The sequence below is a fragment of the Nerophis lumbriciformis genome, linkage group LG29, assembly GCF_033978685.3.
Source record: "Nerophis lumbriciformis linkage group LG29, RoL_Nlum_v2.1, whole genome shotgun sequence".
Lineage (NCBI taxonomy): Eukaryota > Metazoa > Chordata > Actinopteri > Syngnathiformes > Syngnathidae > Nerophis > Nerophis lumbriciformis.
In genome coordinates this window covers 4304718-4331209 of record NC_084576.2, presented here as the reverse complement: position 1 = coordinate 4331209, position 26492 = coordinate 4304718, and the positions used below count along the sequence as shown (strand labels likewise).

Here is a 26492-nt window from a genome sequence, read left to right as displayed (position 1 = left end):
GTGAAGCGCTTCCTGTTCTATGGGGGCGGGTGAAGCGCTTCCTGTTCTATGGGGGCGGGTGCTTTCCTTGGCGGTTGCTTGCGTAGAAGAAGAAGCGCTTCCTGTTCTACCGGGAAAAAAGATGGCGGCTGTTTACCGAAGTTGCGAGATCGAAACTTTATGAAAATTAATCGTAATAAAGCGCACCGGGTTATAAGGCGCACTGTTAGCTTTTGAGAAAATTTGTGGTTTTTAGGTGCGCCTTATAGTGCGGAAAATACGGTAATTTCAGCTGTTTGCTATTTTATTCCACTTTGAATGTTTTCTTTAAAAAGTCTTTTGAGAATGTTGCCCCTGTCTCCCTCCTTCAGACAGTCATCCGGCAGAACCAGCGCCATCTAGTGGAGCAGCTGTCAGGGGTTCTGGTAGGCTCTCCCGGCCCGCCCGCCCGTGGACTGTTGGCTCGCTGCCTAGCGCTGCTCTTTAGCCTAGGAGATCCTGTCCCTTCCAGCCTTGTTGTGGAGCGGTGCAATGACATGGTCCGCCTCAAGGACGACTCGCCATCGGGCCTCCCTAACCGACTGTGAGTGACGGCGCCGTGAAATGTCGCCAACAAACTGAGGCCTAACGCGGTCACGTGTGCCCAGGGCGGCGGTGGCGTGTCTTGGCGCCATGTTCGAGCAGCTGGGGCGGATGCTGGCTGGCCTCTTCAAGGAGACAGTGGCTCACCTGCTGAAAGCCATGAAGAATGCTGAGGTGGGTTGGCGCTCCCCCAATGCATCTGTGACCGGACCTTGGTAAACCTCAAAGGTTTGCACTCTGGTCATCCGGCGGACGTGGGTTGGAGGCCCGGGTCTCTGCAGCTGATGGTCACCTCTCCGTTACCGCTTGACTTTGAAGAGAAAATTATGTTCTTCTTCTGCTTCTGTCAGTCTCAGGGCCGTTATGAGATCATGGCGAGCCTGGAGAGGATGCTTCGAGGTTTGGGGGTCGCTGCTGCGCCAGGTCATCGGGATGTCTACAAGGCGGCCAGGACCTGTCTGACGGACCGCTCCATGGCGGTACGCTGTGCCGCCGCCAAGGTGATTCCTTCAGTCATTTTACCTCAACGTTTGCGCCATAAATGGTCATTGTAATGCACTATTGGTGACACTTAGCCATATATGGTCTTTGTAACGCACTATTGGTGACGGTTAGCCTTATATGGTCATTGTAACGCACTATTGGTGACAGTTAGCCATATATGGTCATTGTAACACAATATTGGTGACACTTAGCCATTTATGGTCATTGTTGATATTTTCCAAGTGTGGGTGTAAGACGGTGTGTGTCCTGCAGTGTTTGCTGGAGCTGCAGCGGGAGGCGGTGTGGATGTGGACCAGCGATCTAGACAACGTGACCACGCTGTGCTTCAGGGCCCTGGAGGGGTCCGACCAGGACGTGCGCGTGGCCGTCGCTAAACTGCTGGGAACCCTACTGGCGGCGCCGTTGGAGCCCAGAGCCGACAGCGGTACAGACCTCCGGTCAGCAAAGTTTCCACGTGGCGGACAGCTTGCATTTAGCTCCTCCTTCTTTTCCCAGCTGCCCCCAGGCAGGGTGGGCGGGGCCACAGTACCCTGGAGGAGGTGATGGACCTGTTGTCGGGGGGCTTTGTGAGGGGCGGGGCCGGCTTCCTGCGGGTCAGCGGGGACATGTTGAAGGGAACCAGCTCCGTCAGCAAGGAGGTGCGCGTGGGCGTCACCCAGGTACGCGTCGCCGTGCCAACGCCATACAGCCTGCCCTCCTCCCTGCTCCTCTTCCTCCTCTTCCTCCTCCTCAGGCATGTGTGGTGTTGGTGTCCACGCTAGGCGGGGCCTGGCTGGAGGCCAACCTCTCCCACTTCCTGTCCCTGCTCCTGGGGCTGCTGTTCAATGTCAAGGCCACGCCCACGGCCAGCGACGCCGCCGCGCTGCGCCGCTGCGTCTCCTTCATCCTGAGGAGCACAGTGGGCTCCCTGCTGGGCGAGAAGGCTCAGAGCAACGTCGCCGCTCACCTATGCTCCATTGTGGCGGCGCAGAAACCGGCTTTTGGTAAACTCCGCTATCAACACGCCGTATCGGTGCCCTCGTCATTATGCTACCAGTTAGAGTGCTCACGTTAGCAGGCTAGCTTTTTGGCTAATTTTACAGGTATACACCTCAGTATCATATACTGTATTTTGTTACTTGGCGAATGCTACCATTAAGCATTCTACTATTAGCATGCTAGGTTTTTTGCTAATTTTGCAGGTATACACCTCAGCGTCAGCCATTTTGCTACTTGGCGAATGCTACCATTTAGCATGCTCAGGTTAGCAGGCTAGCTTTTTGACTAATTTTATAGGTAAACACCTCAGCGTCAACTACAAAACCCAAAAGCAGTGAAGTTGGCACGTTGTGTAAATGATCAATAAAAACAGAATACGATGATTTGCAAATCCTTTTCAACTTATCAATTGAATAGACTGCAAAGACAAGATACTTAACAAGTTTACCAGTTTGAACTTTCTTTTTGCAAATATTAGCTCATTTGGAATTTGATGCCTGCAACATGTTTAAAAACTGCTGGTACAAGTGGCCAAAAAGACTGATAAAGTTGAGGAATGCTCATCAAACACTTATTTGGAACATCCCACAGGTGAACAGGCAAATTGGGAACAGGTGGGTGCCATGATTGCGTATAAAAGCAGCTTCCATGAAATGCTCAGTCATTCACAAACAAGGATGGGGCGAGGGTCACCACTTTGTGAACAAATGCGTGAGCAAATTGTTTAAGAACAACATTTCTCAACCAGCTATTGCAAGGAGTTTAGGATTTCACCATCTACAGTCCGTAATATCATCAAAAAGTTCAGAGAATCTGGAGAAATCATTGCACGTAAGCGGCAAGGCCGAAAACCAACATTGAATGCCCGCGACCATGGATCACTCAGGTGATACTGCATCAAAAAGCGACATCAGTGTATAAAGGATATCACCACATGGGCTCAGGAACACTTCAGAAAACCACTGTCAGTAACAACAGTTGGTCGCTACCTCTGTAAGTGCAAGTCAAATTTCTATTATGCAAAGCCAAAGCCATTTATCAAAAACACCCAGAAACGCTTCACTGGGCCTGAGCTCATCAAAGATGGACTGATGCAAAGTGGAAAAGTGTTCTGAGGCCACTTAGTTTTGGAAACTGTGGACGTCGTGTCCTCCGGACTAAAGAGGAAAAGAACCATCCGGACTGTTGTAGGCGCAAAGTTCACAGGCCAGCATCTGTGATGGTATGGGGGTGTATTAGTGCCCAAGACATGGGTAACTTACACATCTGTGAAGGCACCATTAATGCTGAGATGTACATACAGGTTCTGGAGCAACATATGTTGCCATCCCTGCTTATTTCAGCAAGACAATGCCAAGCCACATTTTGCACGTGTTAAAACAGCGTGGCTTCTTAGTAAAAGAGTGCGGAGACTAGACTGGCCTGCCTGTAGTCCAGACCTGTCTCCCATTGAAAATGTGTGGCGCAATATGAAGCCTAAAATTCCACAACAGAGAATCTGACCCGGGCTGTTGAACAACTAAGGTGTACATCAAGCAAGAATGGGAAAAAATTCCACCTGAAAAGCTTAAAAAATTGGTCTCCTCAGTTCCCAAATGTTAAAAGGAAAGGCCATGTAACACAGTGGTAAAAATTCCCCTGTGCCAACTTGTTTGCAATGTGTTGCTGCCATTAAATTCTAAGTTAATGATTTGCAAAAAAAAAAAAGTTTCTCAGTTCGAACATTAAATATCTTGTCTTTGCAGTCTATTCAATTTAATATAAGTTGAAAAGGATTTGCAAGACATTGTATTCTGTTTTTATTTACTATTTACACAACGTGCAAACTTCATTGGCTTTGGGTTTTTTATTTTGCTACTTGGCGAATGCTACCATTTAGCATTCTACTATTAGCATGCTAGCTTTGTGCTAATTATACAGGTAAACACCTCAGTATCATATATTTTGCGACTTGGCGAATGCTACGATTTAGAATTCTACCATTAGCATACTAGCTTTTTTGCTAATTTTACAGGTAAACACCTTAGCGTCAAATATTTTGTTGCTTGATGAATACGACAACTTAGCATGTCAACGTTGGTATGGTGGCTTAGTTTAGCTAACTTTGTTTTGGTACTTGCATGCTAATGTTAGCAGGCTAACATTTTAAACACATTTGTCAGAGTTGCACTTCAGAGCAATATATTTTGGTACTTGATGCATGTTACAGTTAGCATTTTAGCTAGCTTTTTTTGCCAATTTAGACGGTATACATATGTTTTAGTATTTTGCTAATGTTAACTGTTAGCATGCTAACCTTTTTAGCTCATTTTACTAATGAGTGACATTTTTTGTGACTTGCCGCTGTCTGGCCAGCATGTTTGGCCAAATGATAAAATTGTGTGTGTGTGTGTGTGTGTGTGTGTGTGTGTGTGTGTGTGTGTGTGTGTGTGTGTGTGTGTGAGAAGACGCCGTGTGGACCGATGGAAAGATGGAGGGCAAAGTTGCTTCTGACATCACTTCCTGTCAACACGTTTTGGTCTGCTGCCTTCTGGAATTGGGAGCTCTGATCCAAGGACTGGGCTCCACCGTCGCCCCCCTGTTGAGTGACAGCAGCACAGGTCTGACTCGCACACACGCACACACACACACACACACACACACATCAGTAACGTGTGTGTGTGTGTGTGTGCAGGCGTCCTAGACTCGGTGGTCCCCGTCCTCCTTCACCCCGTTTCCTCAGCTCGTCTGGCCGCCGCCTGGTGCCTGCGCTGTGTTGCCATGGCGATGCCGTCCCTGTGCGCCCCGCTGCTGGATCGCTGCGCAGAGCGGCTGGCGGCGCTGAAGTCTTCCCCCGAGGCCGTGGCCGGCTACGGAGCTGCCGTCGCCGCCCTGGTGGCTGCCGTGCAGCACTGCCCCTTGGGAATACCACACGCCAAGGGCAAGGTGTGCTCACACACACACATGCACACACACACACATGCTGTAACACTATGTTGTGTGTTTGTGTGTGTGTGTGTGTAGATGGTTTTGGATCTCGCTGAGGACTTGCTGCGCTCGGCCTCTCAGAACAGTCGCATCTCTCTGCAGAGGACGCAGGCTGGCTGGCTGCTCATCTCCTCTCTCTTCACTCTAGGTACCAGCACTCGACTCTGGGTGTGTCCAAAGTGCGGCCCGGAGGCCATTTTGAAAACACTATTACCAAAAAACCATGAGCTGTGATGTAACCGGAAAATGGTTCAATATTGGCCCTAATAACACAAAGAGTTGTACTTTAAAGTTGCTCAAATAGTCATAAAGACTCATAATTGTTGGTTAGAGACTTATTTCAACACTTTTATGAGTGGGACCCTTTAATGTGATTTAGTATGATTTAATTTTTTGTTTTTAAACTCATTGATCAATGTTGTTAAAAATGATTATTGACTTATTTAAGGCTCCAATTACTTCACATCAAATATTCTACTTTGTAAAATGTTTTGGGATAAACATATTGCAGCTTTGGTGTTTTCTGCATTAAAAAACAGGGTTTTCTTTGGGCAAAAAGGGACAGAAAACTTATCTGAAGTTGACTTACAGATATTTAAATCTTGAAAGTAAAGAAAATGTTAATGTATGACTTATTTTTAACACTTTAATGAGTGGGACCCTTTTGGATCCCCAAGACCTTAAGTGTATGTTTTTTTAACTGTCATTGTTCAAAAATAAGAATGAATCAAAATCAATGTTATGATTTATTGAATGCCTCACATCAAATATTACACTTTGAAAAATGTTTTGGGGAAAAATATTGCAGAGTTTGTGTTTTCTCCATTAAAAAACAGTTGTTTTTTTTTTGAAAAAAGAGATCTGAAGTTGACCTATAGATAACTGTTAAAAATAAATGTACTTATTTACTTATTTTTAACACTTTTATGAGTGGGACATTTTTGGATGCCCAAGACCTTAAGTGTATGTTTTTTTTTTAACTGTCATTGTTCAAAAAATAAGAATGAATCAAACTCAATGTTATGAATTATTGACCTATTTAAGGGTCCAATTACTTCACATCAAATATTCCATTCTGAAATATATTTGGGGAAAATATTGCATATTTTGTGTTTTTGCCATACGAAAAAAATCTGGGTTTTCTCTGGGGTAAAAAAGGGTATGAAACATTAAATCAAAAAAAAAAAATTATGGCAACAGCTAGATCAGAAGTTGATCTAAAAATATTTAGGTGTTGAAAGTAAAAAAAATGTATAATTTATGACTATTTTTTAACACTTGTATGAGTGGGACCCTATTGGATCCCCAAGACCTTTAGTGTATTTTTTTAACTGTCATAGTTCAAAAATAATGACTCAAAACCAATGTTGCTATATTGTACTGACCTATGTAAGGCTTCAATTACTTAAATTCAAACACTCCATTTTGAAAAATATATTTGGGAAAATATTGCATATTTTGTGTTTTTGCCAATAAAACATAGGTTTACTTTGTAAAGGGCATGAAACATAAAATAAATTTAAAAAACTTGATGGCAACGGCTAGATCTGAAGTTGATCTATAAATATTTATTTGTTGAAAGTTAAAAAAGTATTAATTTATGACTTATTTTGAACACTTTTATGAGTGGGACCCTATTGGATCCCCTAGACCAGGTGGTGTCAAAGTCGAGGCCCGTGGGCCAGATCCCGCCCGCGAGTGAATTATCTATGGCCCCCGGGATGATATTTGATTAGTATTAGAATCGGCCCACAGGCCACAGCCGCCTGCTGCTGTTTTGCACGCACCAATACTCCATCAGTGTTGGCGCTAGGAATTTTCAATTTCCCAGGGACCCCATCAAGTCATAAAAATGGGGTCCCACTTTTTTGTAACCGTTCTGAAAACAAATGATAAATGTATGCATTATCCAGTTATATCTCACATTCTATATTGTGTTTTGGAAAAAGGTTGTCAAACATTTTTTAATTCATTAAAAATAATAATACAAAAGAATACACATTTTTATGCATATGTACATTTATTCAGTTATAAACATTCATTCACTTTCTTCTTTCCTTCATGGATCTACATTTCACCGCTGCCGGTATTTTTTTCCATATTGTTATTGTAATATTTTCAGAATGTGTTTGTTTTATTTTTGACCAAAGTAAGACAAAGAAAACAATCTGAAGTTGTCTTTATTTTTTAGTTTTAATGCCATGATTTTAATAGTCTGGCCCGCGTGTGCACCGATTTTCCTCCATGCGGCCCCGGAGCTAAAATGAGTTTGACACCCCTGCCCTAGACATTTAGTGTATTTTTTCCTGTCATTGGTGTAAATATAATAATGACTCAAAAGAAACGTTATGAAATATGTACCTATATAAGGCTTTGACTACTTCACTGCAAATATTCCAATGTAAAAATGGTACATTTTATGTTAATGGTTGGTAAAAAAAACAACAACTTATTTTGAACACTATTATCATGTAGACCCCTTTGGGTCCCTGGGGACCTTTAATGTTCACCATTTTTCAGTGGAGAAAGTTGGGATACTCTACTGTTGATTTGTCAACTGTGGCATTTTTGTTCTGATGATTGTGTGTGTGTGTGTATCCAGGTGCGACTGTTGTGGAGCAGCATCTGCCACGCCTCCTCCTCCTCTGGCGCTGTGTATTTCCCGCCTCCCTCAGAGAGCAGGAGATGGAGCTGAGGCGAGGGGACTACTTCACGTGGAAGGTTACCCTGGAGGGCCGCGCCGGGGCGCTCTATTGTCAGTGGCCACACACACACACACACACACACACACACACACACACACACACACACACACACACACACATATTGTCTCTGCTGAGTGTGTGTGTGTGTCCAAGCAGCAATGAGGATGCTGCTGCTGCACTGCAAGGATCTGGCCAGCGATGATGTCATCAAGCGTCTCCACACGCCCGTCTTGTGTGCCGTGGGCCTCCTCCCCAAGTCAGTTTCTCATTGCAAACATTCTCAGAAAAGTCTCAAAGCCCAACATTTGTAGAAAGTACCGTATTTTCCGCACTATAAGCCGCCCCGGGTTATTAGCCGCACCTTCAATGAATGGCATATTTCAAAACTTTGTCCACCTATAAGCCGCCCCGGACTATAAGCCGCGCCTACGCTGCGCTAAAGGGAATGTCAAAAAAACAGTCAGATAGGTCAGTCAAACTTTAATAATATATTAAAAACCAGCGTTCTAACAACTCTGTTCACTCCCAAAATGTACGCAAATGTGCAATCACAAACATAGTAAAATTCAAAATAGTGCAGAGCAATAGCAACATAATGTTGCTCGAACGTTAATGTCACAACACACAAAATAAACATAACGCTCACTTTCTGAAGTTATTCTTCATTCGTAAATCCTTCGTCTTCGGTGTCCGAATTGAAAAGTTGGGCAAATGTGGGATCCAAAATGGCCGGTTCCGTCTCGTCGAAGTCATCGGAGTCAGTGTCACTGTTGTCCAGCAGTTCTGTGAATCCTGCCTTCCGGAAAGCTCGGACCACAGTTGTGACCGAAAAATCTGCCCAGGCATTTACGATCCACTGGCAGATGTTGGCGTCGTCTGGCGCTGTCTCCCTGTCTTAGTGAAGGTGATGTTGGCGTCGTCTGGCGCTGTCTCCCTGTCTTAGTGAAGGTGTGTTCGCCTTCTGTCATCCACTGTTCCCACGCAGTTAGCAGTCTAGCTTCGAATGCCCTGTTGACACCAATATGTAGCGGCTGGAGGTCTTTTGTCAATCGACCCGGAATGACGGCGAGTATTGAATTAAGCGCGTAAGCGTGTCTCTTAATGTGATGTTATGAGCTAGCAAATATAACAACTACACTACCCAGCATGCAACGATAGTGACGAGCATGCGCGGTAGCCCTGAGAAGCGTTGTATGCTGGCAGTTAGAATGTGGTTATGAGCACGCTGTGAGTAAACGTTGAGAACTCAGTTAACACGCCTCGTCTGCATTATTTATAATTAGACAGACAACACACTTAATAGGAGCCATTTTGGGGTCTTTACATAAACACACAAATGGAAATGAAACGTCACATATCCCAGCATGCACCGCGCGCTTCTTCTTCTTCCGGGGGCGGGTGGTTGCTTACAGTAGAAGATGGTTGCTTACAGTAGAAGAAGAAGCGCTTCCTGTTCTATGGGGGCGGGTGCTTACCTTGGCGGTTGCTTGCGTAGAAGAAGAAGCGCTTCCTGTTCTACCGGGAAAAAAGATGGCGGCTGTTTACCGAAGTTGCGAGACCGAAACTTTATGAAAATTAATCTGAATATTTATCCATATCTAAAGCGCACCGGGTTAAAAGCCGCACTGTCAGCTTTTGAGTAAATTTGTGGTTTTTAGGTGCGGCTAATGGTGCGGAAAATACGGTACTCCCACATTGGAGTGGGTGTGTGCATGCGTGCCTAACCACACCTCTGGTCACGCCCTCTCCACTCCATATAAGGCAGGGGGTCCAAACTTTTTCCACTGAGGACCACGCACTAAAAAGTCAAAGCATGTGGTGGCCATTTTGATATTTAACATTTTCAAAACCAACACTATATATATATACCGTCGTGGTCAAAAGTTTACATACATTTCTGAAGGACATGTCATGGCTGTCTTGAGTTTCCAATCATTTCTACAACTCTTATTTTTTTGTGATAGAGTGATTGGAGTACATACTTGTTTGTCACAGAAAACATTCATGAAGTTTGGTTCTTTTATTTTTTTTACTATGGGTCGACTGAAAATGTGACCAAATCTGCTGGGTCAAAAGTATACATACAGCAACGTACATTATCAATTTTGGTGATGTAGAAAAGTTACAATCAAATCAAATTAGCTTCATGGCATGGCCTCTTAACTTCATGTGAGTGATTATGATTGACGACACCTGTTGACTTCTCTGAGCCCATTTAAATAGGGCTCATGTGATGCAGTCATTAGACTCGGTTACAAACGCGACAATGGGAAAGTCAAAGAAACTCAGCACAGATCTGGAAAAACGAATCATTGTCTTGAACAAGTCAGGAAAGTCACTTGGAGCCATTTCAAAGCAGCTTAAGGTCCCAAGAGCAACTGTGCAGACAATTGTTCGTAAGTATAAAGTGCATGGCACAGTTTTGTCACTGCCCCGATCGGGAAGAAAACGCAAGCTATCACTTGCTGCTGAAAGAAAATTGGTAAGGATGATCAAGAGTCAACCGAGAACCACCAAAAAGCAGGTCTGCAATGAATTGGAAGCTGCTGGAACACAGGTGTCAGTGTCCACAGTCTAGCATGTTTTGCATCCGCTTACCGTCAAGTTAAAAGTTAAAGTACCAATGATTGTCACACACACACTAGGTGTGGTGAAATTTGTCCTCTGCATTTGACCCATCCCCTTGTTCACCCCCTGGGGGGTGAGGGGAGCAGTGGGCAGCAGCGGTGCCGCATACAGGAATCATTTTTTGGTGATTTAACCCCCAATTCCAACCCTTGATGCTGAGTGCCAAGCAGGGAGGTAATGGGTCCCATTTTTTATAGTCTTTGGTATGACTCGACCGGGGTTTGAACTCACAACCTACCGATCTCAGGCCGGACACTAACCACTAGGCCACTGAGAAGCATGGTGGTGGTAGTATTATGCTCTGGGCCTGTTTTTCTGCCAATAGAACTGGTGCTTTACAGAGAATAAATGGTACAATGAAAAAGGAGGATTACCTCCAAATTCTTCAGGACAACCTAAAATCATCAGCCCGGAGGTTGGGTCTTGGGCGCAGTTGGGTGTTCCAACAGGACAATGACCCCAGACACACGTCCAAAGTGATAAAGGAATGGCTAAATGACTTAGACTTAGACTTCCTTTTTATTGTCATTCAAATTTGAACTTTACAGCACAGATAAGAACGAAATTTCATTACATAAGCTCATGGTAGTGCAGGATAAAAAAGCAATAAGGTGCATATAAAAATAAATAAATATGTATAAATATATATATAAAATAAATATATATAAATAAATAAATAGATTACTTTACAGATAAATATATTGCACTTTTTCACATGCGTCCACGTTTATGGATGTATGTTATATTGTCTTTTTTATTCCAGTGAGTTAATCCATTTTGGCGGGAGTTGAGGGGATAATTTAATTATGATGCGTTCAAGAGTCTTACGGCTTGAGGGAAGAAGCTGTTACAGAACCTGGAGGTTCTGCTTCGGAGGCTGCGGAACCTCTTTCTAGAGTCCAGCAGTGAAAACAGTCCTTGGTGGGGGTGGGAGGAGTTTTTGCAGATTTTCTGAGCCCTGGTCAGGCAGCGGCTTTTTGCGATCTCCTGGATAGGAGGAAGAAGAGTCCTGATTATCTTTTCCGCCGTCTTCACCACTCTCTGGAGAGACTTCCAGTCTGAGGCATTGCAGGCTCCAGTCCAGACAGAGATGCTGTTGGTCAGCAGGCTCTCTATAGTGCCTCTGTAGAATGTGGTGAGAATGGGGGGAGGGAGCTGTGCTTTTTTCATCCGACGCAAAAAGTGCATGCGCTGCTGATCTCTTTTTACAAGAGCTCCGGTGTGTAGGGACCAGGTTATATTGTCAGTTATCTGCACCCCCAGGAACTTGGTGCTGCTTACTATCTCCACCGCTGTGCCGTTGATGTAGAGTGGAGCGTGGCTGGACTGGTGCTTCCTGAAGTCAACGATGATCTCATTGGTCTTGTTGACATTCAGGACCAGGTTGTTTGTTCTGCACCAGTCAACCAGATGTTTCACCTCCTCCCTGTAGTCCATGTCATTGTTGTCACAGATGAGGCCCACTACTGTCGTGTCGTCCGCATACTTCACAATGTGGTTAGTAGTGGACCTGGCGCAGCAGTCATGGGTCATCAACGTGAACAGCAGCGGACTCAGGATGCAGCCTTGGGGGGAGCCGGTGCTCAGGGAGATGGCACTGGAGGTGTTGTTGCCCACTCTCACAGATTAGGTCTGTCTGTGAGGAAGTCAAGCAGCCAGTTGCATAGGGGGGTACTGAATCTAAGGGGGACCAGTTTGCTCACCAAGTGCTGCGGGATGATGGTGTTGAATGCTGAGCTGAAGTCCAGGAACAATATCCGCACGTGTGTGTCCTTTCCTTCCATGTTCTAAGCTCAGGTGGAGTGCAGAGGAGATGGCGTCCTCTGGGGAGCGGTTAGGGCGATAAGCAAACTGGTATGGATCGAATGTGGGTGGAAGTCTGGAGACAATATATTCCTTTACCAGCCTCTCGAAGCACTTCATTATGATGGGGGTGAGTGCAACGGGGCGGTAATCATTGAGGGAGGAGATTGTGGGTTTTTTTGGCACTGAAATGATTGTGGCCGTCTTAAAACATGATGGTACCACAGCCTATGTCAGCGAGATGTTGAAGATGTCTGTGAGAACCCCAGCCAGCTGATCTGCACATCCCTTAAGCACCTTGCCCGGAATGTCATCAGGTCCCGGCGCTTTCCGGGGGTTCACTCTCCTCAGGGTTTTCCGGACATCCGTTATATCCAGGTTGAGCGGCTGCTCATCAGGGCGAGGGATGGATTTTCTCGCAGGAGTGGTGTTAAGTGCCTCAAACCTTGCAAAGTAGTTGTTAAGGTCATCTAGGAAGCTGATACTGTTGTCACAGGGACAGGGGGCAGCTTTATAGTCCGTGATGACCTGTATGCCCTGCCACATTCGCCTAGTGTTTGTAGGGTTCTCGAAGAATTCCTGCACTTTCTGACTTTGAGCACGCTTTGCAACCTTAATGGCACGGTTCAGGTTAGTTTTGGCTGATTTTAATGCCACCATGTCGCCAGACTTGAAAGCCTTGTTCCGAGCCTTCAGCATTGCACGTACCTCACTGTTCATCCAGGGTTTCTCGTTGGCCCGTGTGGGGATGTTCTTGCTCACACTGACATCCTCCATGCACTTCTGAATGTATGCGGACACAGACTCTGCATACTCCTCCACACATGTGTGGTGATTTTCGGTGGCGGCTGCTTTGAACATGTCCCAGTCTGTGGTTTCGAAGCAGTCTTGTAAGGCTGACATTGCTCCCTCTGGCCAGGTCCTCACCTGCTTCACTGTAGCTTGCTTCCTGATTAGCAGGGGCTTGTATGCAGGAATTAGCATCACAGATAGATGGTCTGAGGAGCCGAGGTGGGGGCGTGGTGCAGCTTTATACGCCTGTTTAATATTACTATAAACCAAGTCCAAATCAGGCTAGAATCAAGGTTTTAGAATGGCCTTCCCAAAGTCCTGACTTAAACCCCATTGAGAACATGTGGACAATTCTGAAGAAACAAGTACATGTCAGAAAATCAACAAATTTAGCTGAACTGCACCAATTTTGTCAAGAGGAGTGGTCAAAAATTCAACCAGAAGATTGCCAGAAGCTTGTGGATGGCTACCAAATGCACCTTATTGCAGCGAAACTTGCCAAGGGACTTGTAACCAAATATTAACATTGGTTAATATTTGGTTATACTTCTGCTGGGTATACTTTTGACCCAGCAGATTTGGTCACATTTTCAGTAGACCCATAAAAAAGAGTTGTAGAAATTGTTGGAAACTCAAGACAGCCATAACATTATGTTCTTTACAAGTGTATGTAAACTTTTGACCACGACTGTATATGTATTTATATGTGTATATATGTACGTGTGTGTGTGTGTGTGTGTGTGTGTGTGTGTGTGTGTGTGTGTGTGTGTGTGTGTGTGTGTGTGTGTGTGTGTGTGTGTATATATATAAATGTGTGTGTGTGTGTGTGTATAAGTGTATATATGAATGTGTATGTGTATATATATATATATGTATATACATATGTATATATGTATCTGTATGTGTATATATATACATATTTATGTATGTATATGTATATATATGTGTATGTATATATGTATGTATGTATATATAGGTTTGTATAAGTATATGTATGTTTATATATGTATATGTATGTTTATATATGTATATATATATATATATATATATATGTTTATATATATATATATATATATATATATATATATATATATATATATATATATATATATATATATATACACTGTATGTGTATGTGTATATGTATATATATATATATATATATATATATATATATATATATATATATATATATATATATATATAATTTTTTTTTAAACCTTTAGTGCTCCCCTCAGGTTTTGTCAGGGAAATCCAGATGGGTCTCATATATTAATTTAAAAACATATTTTTATTCATCACTTAACTTTATGTTTTATGCGCTTTTTGTCAAAACCAGGTTTTTTTTTTGTCCAAAACCTAAAATGTGCAATATTTTTCCCAAAAAATATTTCAAATAGTGTAATATTTGATTTGAGGTAATTGGAGCTTTAAATATGTAAATAATTCATAACAACAATGATTTTCATTCAGTATTATTTTTTGAGCAATGACAGTTTAAAAACAACAACATAAAAAGGTAAAAAAAATGTCACACTTTTTTTTCATCACTTAAATCTCTAGATCAACTTTAAAACTATCGTGCATTATAAGTTTAATTAAAATATATATATATATATTGTTTATTTATGCTATTTTTGTCAAAGTAAACTTTGTTTTTTTATGGCAAAAACACAAAATATGCAATATTTTCCTCCCCTAAGTAAGTGTAATTTTTGATGTAAAGTACCTTAAATAGATCAATAATTCACAACAAGATTAATTTTAAATCATTTTTATTGTTTTAACAATGACTGTTAAAAAAATCACATCAAAGGTCTCGGGATTCAAAAGTGTGTTAAAAATAAATCATATATATACATTTAAATATCTATAGATCAACTTCATATCTATTCGTTGCCATAAAGTAATTTAAAAACTTTTTTTTTTATGGTTTACATCCTTTATTTTCCTTAGAAAACACAGGTTTTTTTAATGTCAAAAGCACAAAATATGCTGGAATTTTTCCACAAATCCTTTCTAAAAATTGATTATTTGATGTGAAGTGATTGGGGCCTTGAATATGTCAATCATTCAGAGCAACAATGATTTTAATTCATTATTATTTTTGAGCACTGACAGTTTTAAAGAGATAAACAGCCTGCATGGCAGCTCTGCAACTCTTTATCCTTCCATTTCACCTGTTTGCTCATTTATTCCACTTTTATGGAGTCCTATTTGGAGATGGCGTTAAGAGGGGCGGAGCCATGCTGTTTGTTTGCTTCCAGTGCACGTCTGCAAAAAGACAATACCGAATGTTTTTCCTCGCCACTCACGGACTTTCCCGCCGTCTGCAGACTTGCTGCTCTCACGGGATCCTACGGCGCTTGTGTTGGGGTCTGGACACTGACTTATCGCCTGCGAGTGTACGAGCTGCTCGCTGTGCTGCCGCCGCACACCTACCAAGGTAAACAACGCCATCAGTCACGTACGGCCACATACAGTATAAGACAGAGCTGCCTTTTTATGTACAATCTATGTAAAGGAAAATTCGTTTTTTAAATAAATAAAAGGGAAGCTGCATTTAAAAAAAAAAATTTGTTTTTATTTAAAACAATGAAATGAGGGAAGATGTTTTTTTTAATTATAAAACTAACTCAATAATATTCATAATATAAAAATAATATATAAATGAGGCTGTTCTTTTTATGTTGAAATAGACAAAAGGATATTCATTTTTATTAAAAAAATATAAAAAGGGAGCTGCTTTTTAAAAAAATAAAGTAAGCTGCGTTGTTTTTTATTTAAAAATAAATGAACAAAAGAAACTGTTTTTTTTTTTTTTTTATAAATATAAAACTAAGCTGCGTTAAAAAATTAATGGATCCATAAAGGAAGATGCATTTTTCTCATTACTAAAATAAAATAAAGGAAGCTGCTTTTTTATTTCATAAAAATTAACTAATTATTTCAAAAATATTAAAGAAAGGTGACTTTTTTATTCAAAAAATAAAGGAAGTTGTTTTTTTAATAAGAAATAAATAAAGGAGGATGCTTTTTTTTTTTTTATAAAGGAAGCTGAGGCTTCTTTTTTATTATTAAAATAAATAAAGTATGCTGCATTGTAAAATATTTAAAAAATTAAAGGAAACTGCGTTTTAATTGAAAATTAATAAGGGTGAACTACATTTTTATCAAAAATAAAAGTAAACAATATAATAAAAAATAATAAATGAAGCTGTTTTTTTATGTCTTAAAAAAATAAATAGCAGAAGATGCTTTTTTTGAATTTAGGAAAATAAAGAATGATGAATTAAAAAAAAATCATATTTAAAGAAACTGTTTGATTAATTATAAAAGTAATGAAGGAAGCTGCATTTTTTATTAATGAAAAATATAAACATAAAAAATAAGGGATGGTGCATTGAAATGCCAAAAATAAATTAAAGGAAGTTCTGTAATTTTTTAAGTCCAAGAAGAAATGAATGCATTGATATAGTAAATAAAGCAAGCGGTGTTTTAATTGAAAATAAATAAGGGAAACTACATTTTTATAGAAAAAAATTAAACAAACAAAAAAAATATATAATAAAACATAAATGAAGCTGTATTTTTTTCCAATAAATAAATGAATGATGAAATAAAAAAAAATAAAAAAAAAAGAAAGCTGTTTGATTAATTATAAAAAAATAAAGAAAGATGCATTTTTTATTATTGAAAAATGTGAACATAAAAAATAAAGGAAGGTGTGTTTGAAATGACAAAAATACATGTATTCTTTAACTCCAAGAAGAAATGACTATATGGATAAATAAAGCAAGCTGTGTTTTAATTGAAAATACCTAAGGGAAACTACATTTTTATTAAAAAAATAAAATAAAACGAAACAAATAAAAATATAATAAAACATAATAAATGAAGCTGTTTTTTTATTTCTTTAAAAAATAAATAGCAGAAGATTCTTTTTTTTAAATAGAAAAAGGAAGCTACATTTTTTTGCAATAAATAAATGAATGATGAATTTTTAAAAATGAATAAAAAAAGAAAGCTGTTTGATTAATTATAAAAAAATAAAGAAAGCTGCATTTTTTTAAATTGAAAAATGTAAACATAAAAAATAAAGGAAGGTGTGTTTGAAATGACAAAAATAAATGTATTCTTTAACTCCAAGAAGAAATTAATGCATGGATAAATAAAGGAAGGTGCTTTATAAATGACAAAAATAAATGTATTGTTCCTAACTCCAAGAAGAAATTAAGGCGTGTATAAATAAAGGAAGGTGTGTTTGTGTTTGTCAGAGAGTTTTGGTTTGCTGATGAACCAGCTGGTGTGGAACCTTCTGGCCCAGGAGAACCTTAGCCAGCCCTGCTCAGAGCCCACCTTTCTGCTGCGCTTCTGTCACCGTGACGACGCGCTGCTGCTGGGCCCCGCCGCCCATGACAGCCAGCACACACACATTGAAGAGCAGGTGACTTGTCAGGTGTGACCTCAGGTGGAGCCTTTGATGACGTGATGGCGTGTCGCAGGTGTACGTGTCCGCCGGCTCGCTGGACAACGACCCCTTTGCCGTGTGCAAGAGGGGCCACCAAGCGCCCTCGCCGCTCCCTCCCGCCGCCGCGCTGACCGGTGCCGCTGCACACCTCTTTGGACTGGTCTTCCCTCACATCATCTCCGCTCAGAGGTCTGGGGCCACGACGCAAGTGACTTTGTCCTGGAACTGCTGCTTCATCTCTTCATGGCTTTGTGTTCCAGAGCCAAGATCCTGGAACACTTTCTGGAGACCTTCAAGCAGCTGAAAGGCCAAAGGCAGAAGACGGTCCAGACCCACGTCTGTGCTGCCCTCTGTAGTTTGCTTAGGGTATGACACCTGTTTTCATCTCATTGCCTCCACTCTGGCTGCCAAACACTCCTTGCTCCCTCAGCACCCGCCCAGCAGCCACAGCCTTCTAGGCCCGGAGGAGGCTCGCCTGCCCGTAGTGTCCCTCCTGATGGCGGCGCTGGACAGCCCCAGTCCTCTTCTACGGTGTGTGGCGGCCGAGGGCCTGGCCCGTCTCGTGCAGGTGGTCGGAGACGCCGGCTTCACCGTCTCCGTCTCACTGCTCTGCTTGGACAGGTGGGAGGTCCTTCATGGACGTCACCAGAAACACACACACAGAAGTCCATTTGGTGCCCTCACAAAAGATCAGCAATCACCAAAATCCCTGACTTTAACAAGCATGTTGCTACAATAACAAACATAGAAAAAAGTAATGTGACGGTGGTGCGTGTCGACCTAACGGTGGTGCGTGTCTACCTGACGGTTGCGTGTGTCTAAGTGACGGTTGCGTGTGTCTAAGTGACTGTTGCGTGTGTCTAAGTGACGGTGGCGTGTGTCTAAGGTACGTGGCGTGTGTGGATGTGACACAGCGTGGTGGCTGTGATGTGACGTGACGTGTGTGGCTGTGACGCGACGTGACGTGTGTGGCTGTGACGCGACGTGTGTGGCTGTGATGGCGCGTGTGTGGATGTGACGGTAGCGTGTGTCTTAAGTGACTGTGGCGTGTGTCTAAGTGACGGTGGCGCGTGTCTAAGTGACGGTGGCGCGTATCTAAGTGACGCGGCGCGTGTGGATGTGACGGCGGCGCGGGTCTATATGACGGCGGCGCGTGTCTAAATAATGGCGGCGCGTGTCTAAAAGTGGCGCCGCGCGTGTGGATGTGGCGCCGCGCATGTGGATGTGGCGCCGCGCGTGTCTATGATGGCGGTGCGCGTCTAAATGACGGCGCGTTTGTCTAAGTGACGGTGGCGCGTGTGGATGTGACGGAGGCGCGTGTGGATGTGACGGCGGCTTGTGTGGCTGTGATGGCGCGCGTGTGGATGTGACGGTAGCGTGTGTCTCAGTGATGGTGGCGTGTGTCTCAGTGACGGTGGCGTGTGTCTAAGTGACGGTGGCGAGTGTGTGGATGTGACGGCGGCGAGTGTGTGGATGTGACGGCGGCGCGTGTCTAAGTGACGGCGGCGCGTGTCTAAGTGACGGCGGCGCGTGTCTAAATAATGGCGCCGCGCGTGTGGATGTGACGGCGGCGCGCGTCTAAATAATGGCGCCGCGCTTGTGGATGTGACGGCGCCGCGTGTGTGTAAGTGTAGTTCATGTCCATGTTTTGTATCCAGGCTGAAGACGGCTCGAGATGGCGCGTCCCGCAGTGGCTGCGCTCTGGCTCTAGGGGCGCTGCATCGCTACGTGGGCGGCATCAGCTCACCCCAACATCTGTCCACGTGTTTGGGAGTACTCTTCACTCTGAGTCAGGACGGCACGTCGCCTGAGGTTCAGGTATGCATGCGCACTGTGTGCGTCACGTGACGTTGTCATGGCAACCAAGTGTTTGTTCCAGACCTGGTCCCTACACAGTCTGGCCCTGGTGGTGGACCTGTCCTGCGGCCTGTACCACGCTCACGCCGACCCGACTTTTGTGCTGGTGCTGCGCCTCTTGCTCCTGGCTCCGCCCACTCACCCCGAGGTTCATGGCAGCCTGGGTCGCTGCCTGCACGCCCTCATCACATGCCTGGGCCCCGACCTGCAAGGTAGGACACACCCCGCCCACCCACGCCACGCGCAGGAACGTGACGTTGTTGTCGCCGCCTTGTGCCAGGAGAGGGGCCCGCCGTGACGGCGTTACGCTCCAGTTGCACGCTGGCCTGTAGCGCCATGCAGGCCACGCCCCACTGCCTGGTTCAAGCCTCCGCAATCTCCTGCCTGCAGCAGCTGCACATGTTCTGCCCACAACATCTTCACCTGGTCGGCCTGGTTCCTGCACTCTGTGTGAGCATGCACACACACGCACTCATACACACGTACACGCACACACACACACACACACACACACACACAAGCGGTAAGAAATGGATGGATGGAAATAAAAATATATTTATTTATTTATTTATTGTTTTGTTAAATCACTTTTTGAAAATTAGGAATCGATTTAGAATCAGGATGAATAAGAATTGATTGATTTTTTTTTTGTGCTCCTCTAAAATGGCCTAAAAATGTATTTGTAAAAACCTTATAGGATGGGGTAAAAAAGTCATTTAAAAAAATTTAAAACTCAATCCTTTTAAAATCAGGATGAATAGGAATCGTGATTCAGGTGCGAATTGATTTTTTTTGTGCACCTTAAGGACGTACTGTGCAGTGTGCACTGAAAAACTCAACTAAAATCATGGTGTTGCCATGGAAACATGACTTCCATGTGTTAAAAAAGCCTGTATGGTGTCTTACAGGAGCTCTTGCTGGAATACTCCGTGTTGGTAGGTCAGACTTTGGTGCACAACATGCAACTAATTCTGCTAAGTACAACACACAATTCACTCACATAACTCACTCTGTGCCAAGTACAACACACAATTCACTCACACAACTAACTCTGTGCCAAGTACAACACACAATTAATTCACACAACTCACTCTGGGCCAAGTACAACACACAATTCATTCACACAACTAACTATGTGCCAAGTACAACACACAATTCACTCACACAACTAACTCTGTGCCAAGTACAACACACAATTCACTCACGCAACTCACTCTGTGCCAAGTACAACACACAACTCACTCTGTGCCAAGTACAACACACAATTCACTCACATAACTCACTCTGTGCCATTACAACACACAATTCACTCACACAACTAACTGTGCCAAGTACAACACACAGTTCACTCACATAACTCACTCTGTGCCAAGTACAACACACAATTCACTCACACAACTCACTCTGTGCCAAGTACAACACGCAACTAACTTTCTGCCAAGTACAACACGCAACTAACTCACGCAACTACCTGTGTGCCAAGTACAACACACAACTAATTCTGTGCCAAGCAGAACACACAACTAACTCACACAACTAACTCTGTGCCAAGTACAACAGGCAACTAACTCTGTGCCAAGCACAACACACAACTAACTCGCACAACTCACTTTGTGCCAAATATAACATGCAATTCGCAACTAACTCTGTGCCAAGCTTAACACACAACTAACTCACGCAACCCATTCTGTGCCAAACACAACACGCAACTCACTCTTTGCCAAGCACAACACACAACTAACTCACACAACTCACCCTGTGCCAAGCACAACACACAACTAACTCACGCAACTAACTAACTAACGGCGTGGCGAAGTTGGTAGAGTGGCTGTGCCAGCAATCAGAGGGTTGCTGGTTACTGGGGTTCAATCCCCACCTTCTACCATCCTAGTCACGTCCGTTGTGTCCTTGGGCAAGACACTTCACCCCTTGCTCCTGATGGCTGCTGGTTAGCGCCTTGCATGGCAGGTCCCGCCATCAGTGTGTGAATGTGTGTGTGAATGGGTGAATGTGGAAATACTGTCAAAGCGCTTTGAGTACCTTGAAGGTAGAAAAGCGCTATACAAGTATAACCCATTTATCATTTATTATTTAACTACAACACGCAACTAACTCTGTGTCAAGCACAGCACACAACTAACTCACGCAACTCACCCTGTGCCAAGCACAACACACAACTAACTCACGCAACTAACTATGCCAAGTACAACACACAACTAACTCTGTGCCAAGCACAACAGGCAACTAACTCACGCAACTCACTCTGTGCCAAGTACAACACACAACTAACTCACGCAATGAATGAATAAAAATCAATATATAAAGAAAGTGGCATTTTTTCAATTAAAAAATAAAGGCTGCATTTTTTTAACCTATTAAAAATAATAAAGTAAATAAAGAAAGCTGCATTTGTTCAACTATTAAAATAATAAAATAAAGGAAGTTGCATTTTTTAACTATTAAAATTATAAAATATTTAAAGGAAGTTGCATTATTTTAAATATTGAAATAATACAATAAATAAAGGAAGCTACATTTTTTAACGACTGCAATAATAAAGTAAATAAAGGAAGCTGTATTTTCTAAACAATTAAAATAATAAAATATTTGGAGGAAGTTGCATTTTTTAAACTATTACAATAATAAAATAAAGGAAGCTGCATTTTTTTAACTATTAAAATAATAAAATGAATAAAAGAAGTCACATTTTTAACTATTAAAATAATACAAATAAATAAAGGAAGCTGCATTTTTAAACTAATAAAATAATTAAGGAAGTTGCATTTTTTAAACTATTAAAATAATAAAATATTTAAAGGAAGTTGCATTTTTTTAAACTATTAAAATGATAAAATATTAAAAAGAAGTTGCATTTTTTTAAATATTTAAAGGAAGTTGTATTTTTTAAACTAATAAAGTGATCAAATATTTTAAGGAAGTTGCATTTTTTTAACTATTAAAATAATAAAATGAATAAAGGAAGTTATATTTCTTTAACTATTAAAATAATAAGATATTTAAAGGAAGTTGCATTTTTTAAACTATTAAAATAATAAAATAAAGAAAGAAAGTTGCATTTTTTAAACTATTAAAATAATAAAATACCGGTAATTAAAGGAAGTTGCATTTATTTAACTAAAATAATAAAATAAAGGTAGTTGCATTTTTAGCCATTAAAATAATAAAATATTTAAAGGAAGTTGCATTTTTTTAACTATTAAAATAATAAAATATTTAAAGGAAGTTGCATTTTTTTTACTATTGAAATAATAAAATAAAGGAAGTTGCATTTTTTAACTATTAAAATAATACAATCTTTAAAGGAAGTTGCATTTTTTAAACTATTAAAGTAATAAAGGAAGCTGCATTTTTTAACAATTAATATAATAAAATGAATAGAGCAAGTTGAATTTTTTTACCTATTAAAATAATAAAATATATAAAGGATGCTGCATTTTAAACTATTAAAATAATAAAATAAATAAAGGACGTTGCATTTTTTTAACTATTAAAGTGATCAAATATTTAAAGGAAGTTGCATTTTTTAAACTATTAGAATAATAAAATAACGGAAGGTGCATTTTTTTAATTATTAAAATAATAAAATAAAGAAAGCTGCATTTTTTTTAACTATTAAAATATTAAAATAAATAACAGAAGCTGCATTTTTTTAACTATTAAAATAATAAAGAAAATAAAGGAAGTTGCATTTTTTTATACTATTACAATAATACATTATTTAAAGGAAGTTATGTGTTTTTAACTATTAAAATAATAAGATGAATAAAGGAAGCTGCATTTTTTTAAACTATTAAAATAATAAAATAAACAAAGGAAGTTGCATTTTTTAACTATTAAAATAACAAAATAAAGGAAGTTCCATTTTTTTAACTATTCAAATAATAAAATATTTAAAAGACGTTGCATTTTTTAAATTATTAAAATTAAATATTTAAAGGAAGTTGCGTTTTTTTTTTTACTTTTTCAAATAATAAAATATTTAAAGGAAGTTGCATTTTTTGAACTATTAAAATATTGAAAGGAAGTTGCATTTTTTGAACTATTAAAATAATAAAATGAATAAAGGCAGTTGCCTTTTTTAACTATTAAAATAATAAAATAAGTAAAGGAAGCTGCATTTTTTAACTTTCAATATGATAAAATAAATAAAGGAAGTTGCATTTTTTATACTATTAAAATAATAAAATATTTTTTTTAAATTTGGGTTTTTTAACTATGAAAATAATAAAATAAATATAGGAAACTGCATTTTTTTAAAGTATTAAAATAGTAAAATAAAGGAAGTTGCATTTTTTAACTATTGAAATAATAAAATATTTAAAAGACGTAGCATTTTTTAATGCATTTTTTGTAGTTGTGTCATCGGATTTGCGGCCTCATGTTTTGGACACTCGGGTGAAGAGAGGGGCGGAGCTTTCTACCGATCACCACCTGGTGGTGAGTTGGCTGCGATGGTGGGGGAGGATGCCGGACAGACCTGGCAGGCCCAAACGCATTGTGAGGGTTTGCTGGGAACGTCTAGCAGAGTCTCCTGTCAGAGAGAGTTTCAATTCCCACCTCCGTAAGAACTTTGAACATGTCACGAGGGAGGTGCTGGACATTGAGTCCGAATGGACCATGTTCCGCGCCTCTATTGTCGAGGCGGCTGATTGGAGCTGTGGCCGCAAGGTAGTTGGTGCTTGTGGCGGTAATCCTAGAACCCGTTGGTGGACACCGGCGGTGAGGGATGCCGTCAAGCTGAAGAAGGAGTCCTATCGGGTTCTTTTGGCTCATAGGACTCCTGAGGCAGTGGACAAGTACCGACAGGCCAAGCGGTGTGCGGCTTCAGCGGTCGCAGAGGCAAAAACTCGGACATGGGAGGAGTTCGGTGAGGCCATGGAAAACGACTTCCGGACGGCTTCGAAGCAATTCTGGACCACCATCCGCCGCCTCAGGAAGGGGAAGCAGTGCACTATCAACACCGTGTATGGCGAGGATGGTGTTCTGCTGACCTTGACTGCGGATGTTGTGGATCGGTGGAGGGAATACTTCGAAGACCTCCTCAATCCCACCAACACGTCTTCCTATGAGGAAGCAGTGCCTGGGGAGTCTGTGGTGGGCTCTCCTATTTCTGGGGCTGAGGTTGCTGAGGTAGTTAAAAAGCTCCTCGGTGGCAAGGCCCCGGGGGTGGATGAGATCCGCCCGGAGTTCCTTAAGGCTCTGGATGCTGTGGGGCTATCTTGGTTGACAAGACTCTGCAGCATCGCGTGGACATCGGGGGCGGTACCACTGGATTGGCAGACCGGGGTGGTGGTTCCTCTCTTTAAGAAGGGGAACCGGAGGGTGTGTTCTAACTATCGTGGGATCACACTCCTCAGCCTTCCCGGTAAGGTCTATTCAGGTGTACTGGAGAGGAGGCTACGCCGGATATTCGAACCTCGGATTCAGGAGGAACAGTGTGGTTTTCGTCCTGGTCGTGGAACTGTGGACCAGCTCTATACTCTCGGCAGCGTCCTTGAGGGTGCATGGGAGTTTGCCCAACCAGTCTACATGTGTTTTGTGGACTTGGAGAAGGCATTCGACCGTGTCCCTCGGGAAGTCCTGTGGGGAGTGCTCAGGGAGTATGGGGTATCGGACTGTCTGATTGTGGCAGTCCGCTCCCTGTATGCTCAGTGCCAGAGCTTGGTCCGCATTGCCGGTAGTAAGTCGGACACGTTTCCAGTGAGGGTTGGACTCCGCCAAGGCTGCCCTTTGTCACCGATTCTGTTCATAACTTTTATGGACAGAATTTCTAGGCGCAGTCAAGGCGTTGAGGGGATCTGGTTTGGTGGCTGCAGGATTAGGTCTCTGCTTTTTGCAGATGATGTGGTCCTGATGGCTTCATCTGGCCAGGATCTTCAGCTCTCGCTGGATCGGTTCGCAGCCGAGTGTGAAGCGACTGGGATGAGAATCAGCACCTCCAAGTCCGAGTCCATGGTTCTCGCCCGGAAAAGGGTGGAGTGCCATCTCCGGGTTGGGGAGGAGATCTTGCCCCAAGTGGAGGAGTTCAAGTACCTCGGAGTCTTGTTCACGAGTGAGGGAAGAGTGGATCGTGAGATCGACAGGCGGATCGGCGCGGCGTCTTCAGTAATGCGGACGCTGTATCGATCCGTTGTGGTGAAGAAGGAGGTGAGCCGGAAGGCAAAGCTCTCAATTTACCGGTCGATCTACGTTCCCATCCTCACCTATGGTCATGAGCTTTGGGTTATGACCGAAAGGACAAGATCACGGGCACAAGCGGCTGAAATGAGTTTCCTCCGCCAGGTGGCGGGGCTCTCCCTTAGAGATAGGGTGAGAAGCTCTGCCATCCGGGAGGAGCTCAAAGTAAAGCCGCTGCTCCTCCACATCGAGAGGAGCCAGATGAGGTGGTTCGGGCATCTGGTCAGGATGCCACCCGAACGCCTCCCTAGGGAGGTGTTTAGGGCACGTCCGACCGGTAGGAGGCCGCGGGGAAGACCCAGGACACGTTGGGAAGACTATGTCTCCCGGCTGGCCTGGGAACGCCTCGGGGTCCCACAGGAAGAGCTGGACAAAGTGGCTGGGGAGAGGGAAGTCTGGGCTTCCCTGCTTAGGCTGCTGCCCCCGCGACCCGACCTCGGATAAGCGGAAGAAGATGGATGGATGGAGCATTTTTTAATTATTGAAATAATAAAATATTTAAAAGACGTTGCATTTTTTAAACTATTCAAATAAAATAAATAAAGGAAGTTGCTTTTCTTAACTATTAAAATAATAAAATAAAGGAAGTTGCATTTTAACTATTTAAAACAGTAAAATATTTAAAGGAAGTTGCATTTTTTTAACTATTAAAATAATCAAATAAATGAAGTTGCATTTTTTCAACAAAATAATAAAATATTTAAAATAAGTTGCATTTTTTTGAACTATTAAAATAAATAAAGGAAGCTGCATTTTTAAACTATTAAAATAATAAAATAAATAAAGGAAGTTGCCTTTTTTATACTATTAAAATAATAAAATATTTAAAGGAAGTTGTGTTTTTTTAACTATTAATTAAATAAATAAAGGAAGCTGCAATTTTTTTAACTATTAAAATAATAAAATAAACAAAGGAAGTTGCATTTTTTAACTATTAAAATAATAAAATATTTAAAAGACGTGTTTTTTTAAACTATTCAAATAAAATAAATAAAGGCAGTTGCATTTTTTTAACTATTAAAATAATA

At 41.8% G+C, this 26492-nt stretch overlaps 1 protein-coding gene across 3 annotated transcripts in view; it reads left to right on the top strand.

Moving 5' to 3' along the window:
- Window positions 1-26492, top strand: part of heatr5a (HEAT repeat containing 5a) — a 48672-nt gene that overhangs the window by 8796 nt on the left and 13384 nt on the right. For 2 of the 3 annotated variants that reach the window (XM_061925155.2, XM_061925154.2), the window contains exons 3-22: window positions 351-562; window positions 627-735; window positions 912-1061; window positions 1318-1489; window positions 1561-1724; window positions 1799-2048; window positions 4491-4643; window positions 4718-4968; window positions 5047-5158; window positions 7613-7765; window positions 7872-7971; window positions 15275-15384; window positions 17216-17385; window positions 17444-17598; window positions 17670-17775; window positions 17840-18030; window positions 19068-19227; window positions 19289-19478; window positions 19547-19716; window positions 20175-20201. In XM_061925155.2, coding sequence (XP_061781139.1) covers window positions 351-562; window positions 627-735; window positions 912-1061; window positions 1318-1489; window positions 1561-1724; window positions 1799-2048; window positions 4491-4643; window positions 4718-4968; window positions 5047-5158; window positions 7613-7765; window positions 7872-7971; window positions 15275-15384; window positions 17216-17385; window positions 17444-17598; window positions 17670-17775; window positions 17840-18030; window positions 19068-19227; window positions 19289-19478; window positions 19547-19716; window positions 20175-20201 — 3105 coding nt within the window. The remainder of the gene's footprint in view (window positions 1-350; window positions 563-626; window positions 736-911; window positions 1062-1317; window positions 1490-1560; window positions 1725-1798; window positions 2049-4490; window positions 4644-4717; window positions 4969-5046; window positions 5159-7612; window positions 7766-7871; window positions 7972-15274; window positions 15385-17215; window positions 17386-17443; window positions 17599-17669; window positions 17776-17839; window positions 18031-19067; window positions 19228-19288; window positions 19479-19546; window positions 19717-20174; window positions 20202-26492) is intronic. The other variant, XM_061925157.2, reaches the window with a different exon arrangement.